The sequence below is a fragment of the Fukomys damarensis genome, unplaced genomic scaffold (assembly GCF_012274545.1).
Source record: "Fukomys damarensis isolate Sample0158 unplaced genomic scaffold, DMR_v1.0_HiC HiC_scaffold_6, whole genome shotgun sequence".
NCBI lineage: Eukaryota > Metazoa > Chordata > Mammalia > Rodentia > Bathyergidae > Fukomys > Fukomys damarensis.
The window spans coordinates 32,972,818-32,992,163 of record NW_022900918.1 but is presented as its reverse complement, the minus strand read 5'-3'; the positions used below and the strand labels follow the sequence as shown (position 1 = coordinate 32,992,163).

The 19,346-nt window shown below is 40.1% G+C and overlaps 1 protein-coding gene across 1 annotated transcript in view; it reads right to left on the bottom strand.

The window, feature by feature from the left end:
- Positions 1–19,346, bottom strand: part of Tm9sf2 (transmembrane 9 superfamily member 2) — a 57,255-nt gene continuing 37,909 nt past the window's right edge. Inside the window, exons 10-17 of the mRNA XM_010604600.3 lie at positions 16,410–16,542; positions 15,292–15,411; positions 13,245–13,302; positions 9,680–9,839; positions 7,413–7,564; positions 5,976–6,087; positions 3,179–3,350; positions 1–119 (exon numbers count right to left, since the gene is read on the bottom strand). Coding sequence (XP_010602902.1) covers positions 52–119; positions 3,179–3,350; positions 5,976–6,087; positions 7,413–7,564; positions 9,680–9,839; positions 13,245–13,302; positions 15,292–15,411; positions 16,410–16,542 — 975 coding nt within the window. The 3' untranslated portion in view covers positions 1–51. The remainder of the gene's footprint in view (positions 120–3,178; positions 3,351–5,975; positions 6,088–7,412; positions 7,565–9,679; positions 9,840–13,244; positions 13,303–15,291; positions 15,412–16,409; positions 16,543–19,346) is intronic.

Sequence of the window (19,346 nt, the reverse complement as noted above, 5' to 3'; positions counted from 1 at the left end):
TTTGTTGATGAAGAATTTTATTTCTGTTTTTACTGGACACACTGGGCTTCTTCAGTCAACCTTTACCACACTGTATATTTTGGTAACAAACCAAAAGCATGCAAAGAAGCCAATAGTTCCTAGAAAAGAGAAAACAAAAATAAATACATTTTCAAATAAAATTCATAATTTATACCAACATGCACATTTTAAACAACTGGATCCTTAAAAAAAGAAAAAAATCCCAAAACTCTAAGCTATCAATGGCCGGGAAAATACCAGATCATGGCTTTCTGAAAAACATGAAACTACTTCAAATCAAATTTCTTAAAAAAACAGATACAGGGCTGGGGATTTAGCTCAGTGATTCCACTGTGTGCCTCACAGCACAAGGACCCGAATTTGATCCCCAGTACAAAAAAACAAAAACAAAAACAACAAAAAAACCCAGACACAGGGCTGGGGAGTTAGCTCAGTGATTCCACTGCCTGCCTCACAAGCACAAGAACCCGAGTCTGATCCCGGGTACAAAAAAAAAAAAAGAAAAGAAAAGAAAAGATACAATTTTTGTACTGTTAAGATTACCTAAGCTTTCCATAATACATATTATTTTCCTTACTACATACAAAAAATTGAGTTAAAAAAATGAAAAGAATCCCAAATTTATTATCCTGTTTAAGAATATTTTATCATAAAATGGAGTTGTTCCTATGGCAGGGCCTGGTGCCAGAGCACAGAAGCGCTCCTCGCAGATGGTCCTTGGACAAGCTGACTGACATATCCAACAGAAATTCATCAGCCCTAGCCATCTCTGTATACTGTCATGCAGAGTAAATGAGATCATTCACGCAAAAAATATATGCCTTATTTTCAGGGATCTTCATCAAACTAGAAATAAAAAATCTGAATGTTAATTAGGGACACTTTTTAATGTGACAGAAATGAAGCTGAATGGGGTGAAGTGACTGTCTCAAGAGTGTGGCCTTTTCTGGTTTCAAATGGAGTATACTTTTAGATTCAAACTGTTTTGTAAAAGAATATATACTAAGTTGTAAAACTGCCTAACATAATTTAAAAAGAGACACGTGATTGATCCAGGATGAACCTCTGAAAAACTCACATGCACGCGGAAGCGGGCAGACATGCTTTCTACCCAGTACGAGGCTTATATTTCAACACTGCCTTAAAGGTAGCGCAGGGAAGAGCAGCAATACAGGAGCTTATCTAACCCGAGACCTCTGGAAGCACCGGCGGTGACTGCTCTTAACCGTGGCCACTCGAGACCCCGGGCTGGGCCCCAGCGCGCTGTGGGAGACACACAGGAGCACCTTGGTGCTTCCGAAAGGTCACAGAGGCTGAGGAGAGGCTGGGGCTAATTCTACAAACAAATATGTTTAAATGATCTTGTGGTCACAGGAATAAGAATGCGAGGAGAATACATTTTAGGATGAGGAAAATGTGTATACTTCTAAGCAGGGGTGATTTATTTCCCTTCCATCCTAGATGAAGAACAGCTACAGTGGGCCAGACTGGCACAGCACACCATCTACAGGTTTGTCTTTTCCCTTCCCTTACTCCTCTTTACCAAGAAAAATGTTTTATTACTACCATCCCAGTAAGCCCACAGGACACAATATAATACTGAAAGTGGCAGCTCTTCTTGGGCTACAGAATGATTTATTTTCATTTAATAAAATGGATTTGTTTTGTGAGATTAAATGGTGTCAGCCTGGAGTTCTCAAGTAAATACAGTCACAGCCCACTTAGGAAAATACAGAGCCTTTGCATGTTCCCACTCTGTTTGTGGTGAGTTGGTTTTTTTTTTTTTTTTTTTTTTTTTTTTTTGTACCAGGGATTGAACTCGGGTCCTTGCACTTGCAAGGCAGGCGGCGGAACCTCTGAGTTAAATCACTGGCCCTGTTTTTGGTGAGTTTTGAGACAGGATCTCAGTATGCAATTGAACTTACCACACCAGACTCGAACTTGTGGCAATCCTCCTGCCTCAGCCTCCCAAATGCTGGGATTACAGATGTGTGTTACCACGCCTGGCTCCCTACTCTTAAACAAAATCCCTTCCACAAAACGAAATGCAAGAGTAGTTAATGTCCTCACTGCCTGATTCAATTCTATGTGGCTCCAGAATTCAAATTATACAATCGGATTAATAAGTGAATGAAAATACACCACCTTAAAAGCCAGAAACAATGAACTTCAGGTGACAGCTAAGCTACCATTTCTCTATGTGCAATATGGCCACACAGAGAGGCACAAAGATAGCAACTCCCTGCTTCGAAAGTGTCTGCCATCTTACACCCACTTATGGACTTTCCTGCCTGTGACCCTGCCCTGAGCACACCACCCTGAGATGCGTGGCCCACCCTGCCCCAGCCTGACTCACTGAGGACCCCAGTGCCCGGAGCCTGTCGTGCAATGAGACAGCGCCAGCCCACCTCACACTACCTCACACTCTCAGCTTTAAGGCAGGAGTAAAAGTAAACTATTCTTTTCCTTTTTGGTTCCTTCATCCCTTTATACAACGTGCATGACAATCCTGCGCACAGTTTTAAATGTACCTTTTGTGTAATATTACTTTTTTTTTTTTTTTTGTGACAGAGAAAGGTCGCATAATTTTCTTTTTTTAATCACCCACTCCACAATTGTTAAACAGTTGTGCTGAGACCAAACACCTTTATCAATCTGATGTGGCTCCAAAATTCCATTTAAACTTGGGATTTACATATAGAAAGCAAATGTCCATCTAACACACACTGCATACCATCAGGTGCTTGGTCTAGAGTGCAGCTAAGACTTCTAGTTCCAACTTCCAGAAGAAGGACTGTCCTACTGCTGTCTTTTCTTGAGGCCACCCTCTCGGACGTAGCTGGTCCTCTCCTCAGTCTCCCTACGATGGGGGCTAAGCGGCAACAGCTCTCTTGAGAGCCTGCGTGCCACTCAGAGGGGAGGCCAAATGCTCTGCTTCCCGGCACCACAGACTCTGCCTCGCCTTCTCCGTGACTTCTGCTTCATTCCCTTATCACCTGTGCAGGTGAACTGCACAGGTGGGAGCACCAAACCATGATGCTCAGTTAGTGCTGAGGGCCAAGCACAGGAGCAATGAATACAAGAAGCCTGAAATGGGCTCTTCAAAGGGAAACTATTTATAAATTGCATAAACATGTTTAGCTAAAAATAATCTTACCTGTAAAAAGAAAGAAGATCAAAACCATTATCATGGTATAGCCAAAGTACAGAATTGTACTTGCTGTTCCTGTGATCTGCAGCTTCGAAAAGAAGTAATGTATCGCATATATTAAGAAATACACTGCAGTGAAGCCGCTGGTGAGGAATGAACGCCACTGCCAATGGTAATCCTAGGTAGCAAAGAAAGTAATTAAACAGCAAGAATTACTTTCCAACGATTATATAACATGGAGTTACAGAGCAAACACTTAGTGAAAGCTCCCCAAACCTAATTTTTGCCACCAGTTGCAACCCCTGGCTTCCACTGAATTTTGTGCACTTCCAGCCTCACTAAAGGTACAAAGAAGCATCTCCCTACCTGCTGTGGAGTAAAACTGGCTGAAAATGTGAGGCAAACTATACAACAGCTTATGAGTAATAATATACTTAAAATTTTGTGATTCCCAAGGAAAAGCAACGTCCAAAAGCGTACATGTACATGGTTCAAATTCAGTATAAATCATATTAAAATCTAGTCAACTCTGTATCAGGAAGGTTATTCTATTAAGGGCTGGCTGAAAAAAATTTTTAGTTATTCCTAACAATTTAGATAAGCTAGGTAATTAAGTAGCTCCTCTTACTGTGTACATAAGTGGCTTAGAGGTTAGCAGAACTTTTAAAAGAGAATAGAAGAGGGCTGGGGATTTAGCTCAGCAGTTCTGGCGCTCTCAGAAGCTCTGGTAATCTGAAGTGTAATACCGGCGTGAGTACACAGATGACTGGATTAGAACTGGTAATGTAGATGTGAACCCACATATCTATGGTCAACAGTGAGAATATATAAATTCTTACAACTCAAGAGAAAGACCATCGACCCAATTTAAAAATGGGCAAAGTACACATTTTTTCCAAAGAACTTATATAATTCATACAAGAAATGATGCTCAATATCATTAAACACTGGAAAATGCAAATCAAAATGAGATATCATTTCAAACCACTGGGACAGCAATAACACACACACACACACACACACACACACACACACACAGAATATAAGTGCAGGCAAGGATTTAGAGAAACTAGCACCTCTGGACATCATTAGTGGGAATGTAAATACAGGACAAAGCAATTCCACTCCTAGGTATACCCCCAAAAGAACTGAAAAAACAAAAACAAAACCACCAGACTGCTATTCATGAATGCTCACAGAACACTATAACAGACAAAAGGTGGAAATGACCCAAATGTCCATCAACAGACGAATGCATAGACATATGTTGTTATACATACACAATGGAATAACAGTCAATCATAAAAAGGAGCAGGTTATATGTGCTACACAATCATGAACCTTGAAAGCACTCTAAGTGGAAGAAATCAAACACAAAAGACCATATATTGCACTTATAAGAAGAAACGGGGAGGGGGGGCGGCAGCTGGGGATTTAGCTCAGTGGTGCTGCCACCTGCCCCACAGGAAGAAACCGCAACAGGTTTATCTTCCAGAGACAGAATGCAGACCAGTAAAGGTTGCCAAGATCTGTGGGGAAAAGGAAATGGCTTTATGTGAGGAGGGGAACGAGTCTATTTTGGAACCCCAGAGGTGGTGGCTGTTCAACACAGCAAATGTGTAAGCTCCAGTGAGTTCTTCACCTTAAAATGGTTTTCTGTTATGTGAATTTAATTTCAAATTAAGACCACCTTGCTTGGCTTAACAGTTAGACACTTTCTTTTGTATAGAAAATAACTATAAAAGAATGGATTTAACAATCTAAATTTTAAAAATGGACTATACTGCATATGAATGTCATCATTTTAGTGTTGCCATGAATGTAACTCATTACAATGCAATCACTGAGACATTGTACTGAATTTTCCCACTCACACTAAATTCTCAGAATCTAGAAATATCTACGAACAAGAAGCTTTTTAGTTTTTCTTCTTTCAGGTTTTGAACCTAGGATTTCACACACGAGGCAAGTGCTCTACCACTTAGCTACAACCTCAGCTCAGAATATCAATTTTTACTTAAACAGTCGTAAAACTCAACAGTGAAAATTTAGCAGAGCATATTATTCTCAGGAAATTAGAATTCTAAAATCTCTAACAGTAAAAGCTGGCCATGGTGGCATACATATGCCTGTAATCCGAGTACTTGGGTGGCTGAGGCAAGAGGACTGCCGCAAGTTCAAGGCCTGCCTGAACTACTTATTGAGTTTAAAGATAGCATGAACTACATAGAAAAACTGTTTCAAAAAGACAAAAACAATCAGCGGTGCTGCATGTGCCTGGCAAGTGCCAAGGTCCTGAGTTCGATCGCCAGTACCAGGGGAAAAAAAATCTCCAAATATACCAAACTAGACTTCACACAATCAATCCTAGAGGCCCACATTCAATTTAAGAATTTGGCCAATTTCTATCATAAACATGCAGCTTCAGAAATTATTCATAAATACATTGGACACATATGTTTAAAGACTGCATTGCTTCTCTGATTTGAGAAAGTGAGTGTGGAAATAAGGACTGAGATGTGTAATGGATTTGGGAAATGGGAAGAAAATGTTCAAATGAGAAGGGGAACAAGGGAGGAGGGAGGGAAAAGGAAGGGACAAGAAAAAAATCCATGAAAATAGGAAAAAATGGAAACAAAGCTTCTGTACATAGGGAAGGGAGGGAGCTTGAGGGCAGGAATGGGATAAAATAAAATTCATTAAAAAAAAAAAAAAAGTATCTCAAGAACAGTCAAGTTGCAATATGCCGAAGTTATAAATAAATACTGTCTGTGAATTAACACAATGCACTGTTAATACATACCTCTGCACATAGGTGGAAATAACAAAGAAGTATAGTTGCTTCAGAACATGTAATAACCAAAATGATAAACACCAGAAACAGGAAGCCAAACATGTAATACATCTGGTGTGACCTACAATCAAACACATCAAGATGAGACCAGAAACATTTTCTCTCTGACACACTAAATGACAACAGTTTCATTTTTCTTGAACTGAGTAAAAGTTGCTTTTTCCTCCAACTAACCAAACGAGTCCAGTTTCCACAAGTTTAGATGGCACGGGGGTGTGCGGGGGTAGGAAGGGAATGGCCACGTCATTAGGTCTCAACCTTTGATCAGGTAGAACCCGAAGCTACTCTTCATTCCAGTATGGTTAGTCTACCTGTCTACTGGGGCGCCGGACATATTGATAAAACTCAACAGAAAGGCAGAACCAAGCTCAGAAAAGACTGCACTGATACATATGGTCTCTAATCACCCATGTTAAAAATCAGTTGAATTTGGAACATCACTGTAATTGATAAGATACTCTAATCACCAAAAAGCTCAAATGTAGTTCTAATTTTATGCTACCTTGAATCTTGCTATCGTCTGTAACGCTGACCAAGGAAATCAATAACGACACCTATACTACTATATCATACATATATATGTAGCAGAGTGGCTCAAAATCACCACAACGAGTTCTCCATGGGAACATGCAGTCAGAGAGTGAGGCCACGTTGGGACTGGAAAGGGTACAAAAGTCATCTGGATCAGCTCGGGCTCAGATCCCTCCAGCAGGCATGCAGAGGGGCTCTTGGGAGCGTACAGGTTATTTACAAATATGGGTTTAGAGACTGTCACGTGGCAGCTGAGTGGTTTAATTACTCAACCTCCAAACCCTCATTTTCATCGCTCTAAAGTGAGATATTATCTACCTGCTAGAATTCTGAAAATAAATTTAAACAGGAGTAAGAATAAGCTTTTGATTAATATTAGCTGTTACCACTACTGTTCTTTTTAAAAACAGATTTTATTTTATCCCATCTCCAAGTCCCTCCCCTCTGAACAAAAGCTTTGTCTCCATTTTTTTCTTCTATTTTCACATTTTCTCTTGTCCCTTTCTCCCTCCCTCCTCCCTTGTTTCCCTTCCCATTTGAACACTTTCTTCCCATTTCTCAACATCCGTTCTACATCTCAGTCCTTATTTCCACATTCAGTTTCTCCCACCAGAGAAACAATGTGGTATTGAAATATGTGTGTCCGATTTATTTCACTTAAGGTCACTATTATTCTTTATCCTATAGCAAAGATAAAATAACCTTTTGGCTGTTACGATTTTTAAACATTAGAGAACTGCTTACATTTAGAAGATACAAATAGTAATCCACAGACTAAAAACAAAAATGAAACAAACAACCCCCTCAGGTATTACAAATAATGGTAACAGGAGTAAGACTTCATCCTTGGCTTACCAAATACTATTCAGAATGAAGAAAAGCTGTATAAAGATGCAGCCGAAGGGCAAAATCCCTCCCATGATAATACCAGGCAGGGGCTTTGTGTAGAAAGACTGTTCAGGAATCTGACGCGGAATCTGATTGGTTCGAACTGGGTGTTCAATGGCCTTCAGGAAAGGAAGAAAAGATTCATAATTACATATCTGTTTTCAAAATTTTTCTCAGTACAAGATTATTGGCCTGCTTTTTCTCAGCTTCCATGCTGACACTAATGGCAATGAAAGTCTACTTAAGCCATCAAACTGAAATTTGTATTTAGAAGCAATGAACCAGACACCATCAGGTACAATACCCGGCCTGTCTACTGGAACAAGTCAACACTGTTTTCAGCAGGTAGCCAGTGATTAATGGCTTTAGACAAAGTAAGAAATATGCAGGAGAGAATATAGTAGTTGGAAAATAATAGTTAATAAAAAGGTAGAGCTAGGTTTTTCATTTTAATTATATACTTACTGTACGAAATCAAATGGTTCTGAAAGTTTTTCAACATTTTTAAAATCTGGAGGTGGGCAATGACATCTTTATTAAATTGCTCAATTTTACTAAAAGTCAAGAACATGAAAAAGGCAATGAAAGGCTAGACGAAGCTTTATAAGCATAAGGTATGGGTGACCACAATTATTCTCCCTTTTAGGACACACTAGGCGGTAGTGTAAAGCACCTGCAACCTTAAGTACCAAAACACCTACACGGGAAAAGGGGCATACACATGTAAAACAGCTCAAAAACATTCTTCCGCAGTTTTTGTGATGATAAAACTGAAATTTAAAACCTGCTATTTTCATTGGGCTATTTCCACAGACTTGATTGTTTTATGTTCAGGCAGATAATCATGTTATTCTTCAACATGAACCATTTTTAACTTTTAAGCAGGATTAATTAAAAAAATTTTTTTTACACTTAATCTACATAACGTTTAAAAGTTCTAACTCTGTTGATTTACTATTTATAATACATAAATTTTAAATCATTATTTCAACTAGTGCCAAGGAACTGAAAAATCTGAACAGCCCAATGTGACGGTGCACCGAGACTCTGAGGCCAGGACGGTCTCTGCAGGTCACTCAGGGACCCCTCACAAGATGCACTCACACCTCACTTCCTTCTTTGGTGTGAGAGCTGGAACCCAGGGCCTCCCTCATGCTAGGCAAGCACTCTACCAACGAGCTACACCCCAGTCCCTACCACGTTGTGTCTTTTAACTTTGTGGAGGAGTAGAGACAGAGAAGAAGGCAGTTAAGAGAAAGATACTGATGGCACAAAATAAATTCTTATTTTCTTCCTAGCCCGAGGGTAGAAGGAGCCAGCAGAAGAATGAATGGTAGACTGGAGGGAGGGATGGAGAGAAAAAGAAAGGAAAGACTGAGCTTTGTCAAAATCAAATATTAGGAAGTGAGCATGTACAATTTATTTCAAAGCCATGCACCACAAAAAGTGTTAATCTTATTTTGTAGTCACTTTTCTTACATATTTATTTCCTAAATTGTGGTATTTGTTTACATAGTTAAGTACTGTATACTAGTGACACTTCTACTTAAGAAAAATACACATATTTTTAGGGTAAAAGAGCTAGCAATGTACATAATGTTAAAAATTCAAAGTTCATTCATTTTCCTAACCATTTATCTATTATCTGTCTGTCTATCAGACAGGATCTCGCTATGTAGTTTAGGCTGGCTTTAAACTCTTTATGTAGCTCAGGCTGGCCACGATCCTCTTGTCTCAGCCTCCTGTGTGCTGGGATTATAAGCATCTGCCACCACACCAGGCAGTTTTCATTAGCTTATATCAGCACTTGTTTTCCAATTAATCTATATTAGTTTCCATTTACTTGAAAAACTCTGAAATCTAAATATATAGCTGTAATACCTCTCTACTCCATTCCTAATATTAGTGGGAGGGTGGGGTTTCTTTTGTTTTGTTTAACAGTACCAGGGACTGAACACAAGGCCTTTGCGCTGAGTTGTATCCATAGCCCTTTTTCACTTTTAATCAGGGTCTTGTTAAGTTGCCTAACTTGCAGGTCTCCTGCCTCAGCCCCCCAAAGTGTTGGGATCACCACTTCCTATCACTATGACTGGCCTAATAATAGTATTTTAAGAATTTTCTATGAAGTTCAGATTCTGTAAGATAAGTCCATGTGTTAGACATTTTTATAATATCTTTCAAGGTGGCATATTTCTACAGCTGAAATTCAACTAAGTTAGTATCTATAAACTTACATTCTTCTTAAAACCAAAGTATGCACCAATAAATGTCAGAGGCACAGATATGCAGAACCACAGGGCCAGTATGGCAACCAGTGTGCCAAAGGGAATAGCCGCCGATGATCCTTCTCCCCAGAGGATTAGGTTCATTATAAAGAAGTCAGCAAACACGATCCTGAAAGACACAACAGGCTTTTTGGTAAGACAAGCAAAGTGAAGTAGTAAAACAGATGACAGTGAAACTTTGTGTTCTAACTGCTGTGTCCTATTGTACATGAATTTAAAACTTTACTAGAACTTACTACTTGCTTCTTCTGGTTCATTTTGTCTGAATGAAATTCCTACAAGCAAACTGCAGAAGTTACCTCTTTCTGTATTTTCAGCAGTCTTAACCTGGACAGTGGCAGTGAGCCTGTGCTATTTGTTGGCTTCCTAGGCTTTACCTCCTGTGACTTGCTGGTTACATCCACTGCTCATTTTCCATCTGGGTTGCATGGGTTTTGCAAAAGTCACACGTGAATCATTTACATACTCCAGTGCCTAATTCTTCATTACATATCCTCCTCTCCCAGTCGTGGATTGTTCTGAACCTAAATATCTGAATGGGTACAACTCAATTTCCTTTCCTCTCAATACATTTTTTTAAAAATTAGTGCATGCTTGCAGTACATGTTTACATTCCTCATGTGGAGTTGGTTCGTGTATATAACACATCATAAATCCTTTTTCCTATTTCCCTTTCTTCCCTCATCTCTTGATCTCCTTCCCATTTGAGAAAGCTCTATTTCCCTACTTCCTATTATCTGTCTTTTATTTTGCTCTTTATGTGTACTTCGGGTTTCTCATATAAAAGAAACCATGTGATATTTAAGCTTGCTTCTCTGATTTCACTTAACATTATGGTCTCAAGGTGAATCCAGCTTCCTACAAATGACTCATTTACCTTTATGGCAGAATAATGCTCCACTGTGTGTCAATACCACATTTTCTTTATCCATTCATCTGATGACGGACATACAAGCGGCTTCCAAGATATAGCTACTACGAGTTATACTGCTATAAACATGGGTATGCACATCTCACTGTTATAGGGAAAGGGAAAGGGGACATTGCCAGAGGCCTCTGCAGTGGTCCTGGCCTCCCACAAGCCAGTGCAACAACCACAAGATAGGAAAGTGGGAATTACAAGAAGCACAAGACAGAGACTTGAGAGAAACTGAGTCTTGGGCTGATCAAAGCTGCTCTGGGCAGCGAAGACAAAGGACTCCCAGGACATCCAGTGTTTATTCATTACAAGTGTGGGAAGGGGAAGCTGGGCAGGCCTTGGACACCTGCTGACACCAAGTGTCAACAGGAAGGACTGCAGAACGAGGGCACAGCATATCTTTGTTGAAGAGAACCAACGGTTAACTCAGAGGGGAAGAATTTAGGTGGAGTCAGGGGACCTTGAAGGGGAGTGAACTCAGCTGAGCTCTGCTCCTTCCCATGTAACACAGCTCAATTATGGAGAGGCAGGACGCTTGCGCCACTACAGCCTGCTAGTCCTGGGCAGAGGGTTCTGCTACACACTGTTAACATAATCTCTTGAAATCTTTCAGGAAGATATCTATGAGGGAATAGCTGGGTCAAATGGAATGTCTAGTTTTAATTTTTTTTTGGTACTGGAGGATCAAACTCGGGACCTCATGCTTGCAAGGCAGGTAGTGGAACCACTGAGTTAAATCCCCGGCTAGCTTTAGTTTTTTGAGGAATTTCCATACTGATTTCGATAGTGTTTATACTAGTTTACAATCCTACCAACAATGCAGAAGGCTTCTTTTTCCCCTACAGCTTTGACAGCATTTCTTATTATCTGATTTCTCAATGATGGCCATTCTTTCTGGGGTAAGATGGAATCTCAGTGTTATTTAAATTTACATCTCTCTAGCGGAGGTAGAGGGAGGGCAGGGACAGGGGGAAAAAATGAGAACCAAGAGGTACAAGATCCCAACAATAAATGTAACTGTACTGTATCCCTAAAATGTACCAATAAACTCATTAAAGCTGAAAATAAATAAATAAATTAATTAATTAATTTACATCTCTCTAATGGATGGTGATGCCGAGCATTTTTCATGTATTTATTGGCCATTTGTATTTCTTCTTCATTTCACTTGCCCATTTCTTGATTGGGTCTTTTATTTGGGGGTGTCAACTTTTTATTTTTTTTAGTTCTTTATATATTCTAGATATTAGTCCTGTAAGGAACAGCTGGTGAAAATTTGTCTCATTCTGTAGACTTTCTCTCCTCAATTAAAAAGCATTTTTTTGGTAGAAATCACATCATCCATAAAAAATAACCTGATCCTACATTTTGGATTGTATTTCTCTTATTTCTGTTTCCTGCTGTGTTGTTCAGAGAAAATAAATAACTGAAGCCATGAAAGCTGGGGTTCTTAGTACTCCCTTACAGTCACTTGGTGCTCTCTTGTTCTATGTTCTTTATCACTTTGCTTGTGTTTACCTACTTTCAGGGTGAAATTAAAAATATATAAATAGATCAGGGACATAAGAGAAGAACCAGCATGGGATAATGAAGCCTAAAAAGAAGTTTCAACCATTTGGTATGGTTTAGATCTCAAGTCAGAGATGGGGCTTTTGGAAAATGACAGGATCATGGAGGAACTATAGTCATCAGTGGATTAATCCATTGACAAGGTCCTGTGGAATGTGCTATCAGGAGCTGGGGTCTGGTCAGAATAGGGGGTCACTTGGGGGTGTGCATTCTTGTCTCTGTATTTTTCTGTTCTCTTGATGTTTTCTGGCTGCCACAGAGAAAGCAGATATCCCTGCCATTCCCTTCCACCATGCTGTTTTTGCCTTGGAGTCAACCAACCATAGACTGTACTCAGAGAAACTGTGAGCTAAACCCAGATAAACCGCTCCTCTTTTTAACTTGCAGATGTTGGCTATTCTGTCCCAGTAATGGGAAAGTAACTGATACACTATTTATCACTGCTGCTGGTTCAGGGGTCAGTTCTTGCCCACCAGAAGTGGAAGTAGGGGAACAACTGGGGTTCTACTTCTAGGCCCAGAAGCAATATTATTAGATATCTGAGATTGGAAGTGGTCCTTAGAAAGTCAACAATTTGTTCTGATTTGTGGTGACTGTTTAGTACGTATTATTCACTGAATGGAATATTCTAAAAAATGGCAAGACTTGATAAAAATCCAAAAGCATACGCTTGCCTAAACATCTTCAGGGGAACCTATTTCCATGATTAGGTGAAAAACCTTAAATCAACCTTACATGACAACATATCAGACTGGCTACCACAGAAAACAGGACACAGTAAATTCTAAGAAAAAACAAAAACAAAAACAAAAAACAAAAACCCCCAAAACATTTCTCACATGCAAAGGTGATTTTCCCAGAGAAATCATGCCATAGTCATTTGGAGATTTTTTCCCCCCAAATTTCAAAAAATAAATTTGTTTTCTTAGGGATATGATTTAGAGACAGAGGATTAAAGAACCAGCAACTCAAAAGCTGGGAACAAAAATATGACTATACAAAGTAATTACTGAAAAATTCGCTTACCCAGGACAAAGAAATGATGTCAATAAAACATTTGTTTTCCACTTCTCACCTCCAAAAGCTATAGAAGAAAGCAAAAGTGACATAAGTAGACTTTTCTTTATGGGTCTGAGCCTGGCACTTGCCAAACTGCCAGGCACCACCAGCTGCTCATTCTCAGAAGACAGTCCTGGCAATCGTGCAGTGGTTTCCCTATCCAGTGGTGCAAAGCTGGGCCACATAACCCAGGCTGGCCTGAGGATGGCCTGCGCTGTAAGCTGCTGCTCAGCTAAGAAAGGTCAGAAACTAAAGGAGTTCTCTAGACCAGCTCTTTGTTCTTATTTTTTTAACCTCAAACAAAACAAACCCCTTAAGTCCTGAGCCAGCATTAATGGGACTGGCTGTACAAAGGACACACTAGGGATTCTCATTTATCTGACAATTAGGGAGTGTCAGAATCTGCTCTAAAGCCTGGAACCCTCGGGCATGACACACAACATGTTTAAATTCTCACAGTCGACTGGCATCTTCCAGGTCTTCTAGCTCTGTGGTTCTGGCAGGATTTAGGGAGGTGAGCACGTCAGATCAGGCGACTAGGAAGAGAAGGTCATGGCCCTTTGCCAGAACAGCCTTGCTGATCAATTTTTGACTCTCTTTTGGCCCACCTCAATTAAAACATATACTAAAATACAGAGTAAAACATCAAAGTGTTACCCTGTTCCCAGTTTAAAGTTCGCACATGAAAGTAGCTCAGATGAGAACACCTTTAATTCTTAGAAAAAGTTCTAACACGATTTATAAGCAAGTTCGAGTACCACTTGCCCTCAAAGAAAGTCGTGTACCAATGTTTATAATATGCCATATTATATGTGATATGAATTCACACTGTGATTAATTTATGAAATTATTAATTCTGGGCTTAATACAACTCCAAAATTCTAGTATTTTTCAAGCATGAGAAATGATTCTACAAAATGAGGTGCTTTTCTGCTAGGGCCGCATGACAGCACTCTTTGAACACTGCCTCTCATCCACAGTGGAGGCCTGAGGACAGAGAGGGCGAGCGGGCACGGGATGGGAAGGCAGGCATAAGGGGCGCAGTCTGGGCCACAGAACAATCACCACGGGGGAGCAGGAGGAGGAGTAAACTGCAGCTGCAGTGGCAGGCAGGGGTCTGACTGCATCTCCTGTGTTAAAATACAATAACCACCCTAATCCTACATCCTATAGTAAAGAGGAAAAGAAAAAAAAAAGAACTTGGAAAAAATTGAAGACACATAGACATATACATGGGAGGGCTTCATGGACTCAGAAGAGGACGTGGCTAATTCTCACCTGTCATTCTATGTTAGGCCAAGATTCCCTGACCCAACCTAAAGGCAGCCTGTGTAATCTTCCCGAGTTTCACCTCAAATCTTGTCCTATTGATAAGATGTCGGGGGAATCACTGCTTATAAACCCCAGGTTATCGACAGCTGCAGCACCATCGCCAGGGCCGCCTCTGACACAGACCCTGCCAAGTTGCCTCTTGGCCATGTAAACATCTTAGCCACCCTGACCTTTTTTGGGAGGCTGATTTTTGTTTTACTTCTGGAAAGCAAACTACAGAAGACTGTAACTCATTATAAAAGCAACTTACTCCAGGGATCTCTAAAATACTGAGCTCTTAGTTCACATGAAATGTGGTTTACTTTTTATAAAGATCAAACGAATGCATTGAGAACCCTGGGATGTTAAAATTTTTTTAGCTAGATGTTACTTGTTTTAGTTAAGAAATCAATGATACTTATTTGCACACTTTCCTCCTCTGACATTCTCTCTTTACTTCCATGAAAACAGCCAATCTAAATTGGCCCTGTCTGTTAAGCCAAATCTTACAATAAGAGGCTGCGGCGGTGGATAATAATGAGCATCCAAACTGCTCACTTCACTGCTGAAGTATACTGGAACCACAATCCTAGGGTCAACCACCAAGGCAACAAAAGACATCACCAACCAGGCTTCTTCTTTCTACCTGACACCCAGTCAGACCAATTCCTGACATGACACCAATCACAGCACTTTTACTTACACTTATAGAATCTGGCCGCAACGTAGCCTGCAGGAGTGCCCAGCAGCACCCACAATACAACAGCACACGTCATCAGCGCCCCTCGGTTGGCGGGGGACAAAAACCCCAGGCAGGCAAAAACTAAAAAACAAATCATTAAAGGTATAAATGTAATTACTCTGTGACCTTGGCTGTGAAATGAAAGAACTCTCTCAATGAATAAAATGAATACAACTTCAAGAAAAATACACACTGTCTGGCACTCAGCTATAAGAGACCTTAGTAACATTTAAGGCATTTGTCAGTATGATCCTACATCAGGCTTGGAGCGCCTCACCAGGGTCCTCACCCCAACTGTCCCAGGTCTGGGCAGGCTGGCCAGGCGTGCTAGTGCTTTCAGTTCTGCTGAGATCCAACGACTATCTTCAAAATTAATGTGGATAAAAATCACCCTCATTTTTATTTATTTAAAAATATTAAGTCCTCTGGGGTAAAAAACAGTCAAATGTAAGTGATAAGACAAGATCTAATCACAAGAGGGAAATTAAATTAAATTAAAGAGGGAAATTAGGAAGGACTTGGCCAATAGCTCTAAGAAACTATCCTCTTACCCTTACTTGTTAGTTAGCTTTGCTGGCTCTTGCCTACATAGCCCTTCACGCTGACTGGAATATAAACCCTATTTAATATGCACAGAGATCCCCAGCTTGACGTTGGGGCTTGAAGTTATGATGTGTTCACAATGGCAAGGCCACTAAGATACCACCAAGAGCATCTCGAACAGCCTTCTAATCCCAGCAGGAAGACAATCCATTGTTTGTGCACATGTACGTGACTAGTCCTGCAGGCACAACCAGCAGGCAGACCACGGTAGCTTCAAAGATCCATCTGGATACCAGGTGAGATGTACCCCACTGCAACCCAGGCTGGAGAAACGGACTGTCCTGAAACACCAGGTTCCCCCTCAAGGTCTTAAGGGCAAGGATTCCTATCACATCCTTCTCTCCTCCCTTGTAGAGCCATTTTTGAGTCAAAAAGACTCTTAGAAACAATCTAGCCTAGTTACTTCAGGTAAGAAACCTGGTTTTCAAATAATTATTTAGAAAAAGTATCTCTTCCAATTTTCACTTGACACTTACATAGAGTCACAAAAGTCATAATTAAAATCTGTGTCCCAGATCCTAGGAAGACTGACAGAAGCATTCCTTTTCTGGGAGGACGGAATATGTCACCATGAACTAGTTTCCAGCCAAATTCTTCCTGGGCATCCTCCTAAAATGGGAAAGAAATCCATTCAATGTGCAATATGACATCACCATGACAACTAGATAAGTGTGCTCACTGTTGAATACTCTGTTAACAAAAAACATAAATGTTAATATCTACTTCAGTTCCGAAGAACAGAAGCAAAAATTTTATATGACTTTCTGTATTTTCTCTAAAGAAATATTACATATTAAAGTCCATAAATAGTTATCAAGAACTTTATAAAGACAATGTAATTCCTATCTACTCTGTCAAACTTTGTGATTCAACTTGACTTAACTTTGATTACACACTATCCTTTTTAACCTACATTCATTAATCTACAAAATATGCAGATGGTATTAGCACTTGCACTATAGCTATTTTGTTAGTACAGTAAGCGTGGCCATTCACAATATTACCAAGTCTGTACTGAACTGCACCCACGGTCTCCAGATGTGTATAAGAACAAATCAACAACTCCACTGGTTGTCTTAAGAAAAATCTTATCAGAACTATCCATAACTGCACCGATTCTCTCCCTCATCTAAGTCTGTTCTTCCTACATTCATTTCCAGTAGACAAAAATGCCATCCTTCCAGCTGCTGAGTCTCCAAAACTAAAGTCATTTGTGTTTTCCTTTTTCTGTGTCTCCCATAAAACCCTTTAATAAATAAACCCTGTAACCCTACCCAAACAGACCCACAGGATGCCCACCTCTTCCATCCTGGTTCTGGCCATCACATCTGACCTGGCTGTCCCCTGGAGACAATAAACAAGTCTGCTTCTGCCCTTGTTGCTGTTCAGCAATTACAGGGATCCTCTGAACTAACCAGGCATCTGATGCTAGGTATCTGGGTCCATCACGCACTTCTACACTCTCCACAGCCAGTCACCCAGCTTCTCACACCTAAACATCCATCCGCTTGTCCACTCCCTCCCCCCACCCCTCCACCATCCCATCTCTGGGAGTTCTGTCAATGGTCTCCTAACTGCTCCCTGCACCTCTCATTTTCCCTGCTCCAAACAATCCTCCACGCGACATTCAAAGTGGTTTTCCTAAAACATGACACTGTTCTTTCAAATTCTCCAAATGCTGATTGATGACCTTCAAACTCTATAGCTTACAGGTCATTCAGAATCTCAGCCCCACTCTTTCCCTCAACCTTCTCTCAAGTAAATCTGCATCCTTTTCCCAAATTTCCATTTAAACATCTATCTTTTTGCACAGCATAGACAATGTTATTCCTAACATACTTCACATTTTCTTTGATTTTAGTAAACACAAATCTACTGAAAACACAACAGCTAATTTACAGGACAATAGTAATAAAAATATTTCCTTCCCCCCTTCATACAAAACACTTGCATGCCCTTGAGAATTATACTTTACCTGGTCATTACAAGGTAATGACAAGATGAAGGAATGTACAAGGAATAATATTCCTTGTATATTACAAGGAATGTACAAGATGAAGTATATTAAAATTGTATCTAGAATTGTTTTTATTTATTTATTTATTTATTTGGTACTGGGGATTGAACTCAGGTCCTTGTGCTTGCGAGGCAGTTACCAGAACCACTGAGCTAAATCCCTAGAACTGTTTTTTTTTTTAACTGAGGGAGATTGTCAGTTTTTACAGATTAAACAGAACTAAACATAACTCAGCAAATGTTGGGTGATGGGTATACTGATCTTATGTTTGTGAATGTTTAAAACCTTGGAGACAAGAGTAAATGTACTTCTTCTAGATGGTACAGTGTTGCACAAGGGGACATTTCTGATTACTTTTTATTGGATATTTAAACAAACAAACAAACAAACAAACAAACAAAAAACCCCCAAGTTCTGTCCAGAGAGACTTTTTCTAGGGCAAACCTATGTGACTACAGTATGTTCTTGTTATCCTTCCTATGCAAATGCACAAATAATTTTCTCATATTTTCTTAACACAAAGATAGCACATTATAAACATACTTCATATTTTGCTTGCTTTTTAAAGTCTTTGCTTTGGGTTACTGGAAATTGAATCCAGGCCTTTGCACACTGTAGGGGTTCAGGTGCAGTGCCAACATGACTGGATTTGAGATTTGCCCTAGGGACTAGTGGAGTACACTTCTAGGTGTCTGGGTGGTTCATCAAGATAGCCTGGACTGGTCTCTGTGTCTTCTTTTCTGGCACTGAACTAAGCTGCTTTGCTCAACACTGTTCTTCCACTATGTCTTGCCCAGGAGACATCCAGCCAACCATACAATGAATCTCCTTAAAATGTGAGTCAAATTAAACCTCTTCTCCTTTAAATTGTGGCTGTTGGGTATTGTGTGCAACAACAGAAAGCTAACTAAGACATACATCCCAGGCAAAATGCTGTACCACTGAGATACATCCCTAGGCTTTTTATTTTCTAAGGTAGGTTCTTGCTATACCTGCCATGTAGTTTAGGCTAGTCTTACATTCACTATACCGCCTAGGCTGGCCTGGTTCTAAGAGTAATCTTTCTACCTCAGCCTCCCAAAGGCTGGAAGCACAGGCTGGGATTACAGATGTTTTTCTCTAACTCTTTTCTTTGGTACTGGGAATTGAACTCAGGGCCTTGTGTTTGCCAGGAAGACACTGCACTGCTGAGCTACATCCCCAGTCTTTTGACTTTTTTTTGGAGACAGGGTCTCATTATATGGTCCAGGCTGGCCTCAAACTAGCTGTGTAACCAGGGCTGTTCTCAAACTCGCAGTGATCCTCCTATCTCAGCCTCATAAATGCTGGGATCACAGGCATGCACCACCATGCCTGACTTCCTTGGCCCTTAAAAAAAAAAAAAAAAAAAAAAAAA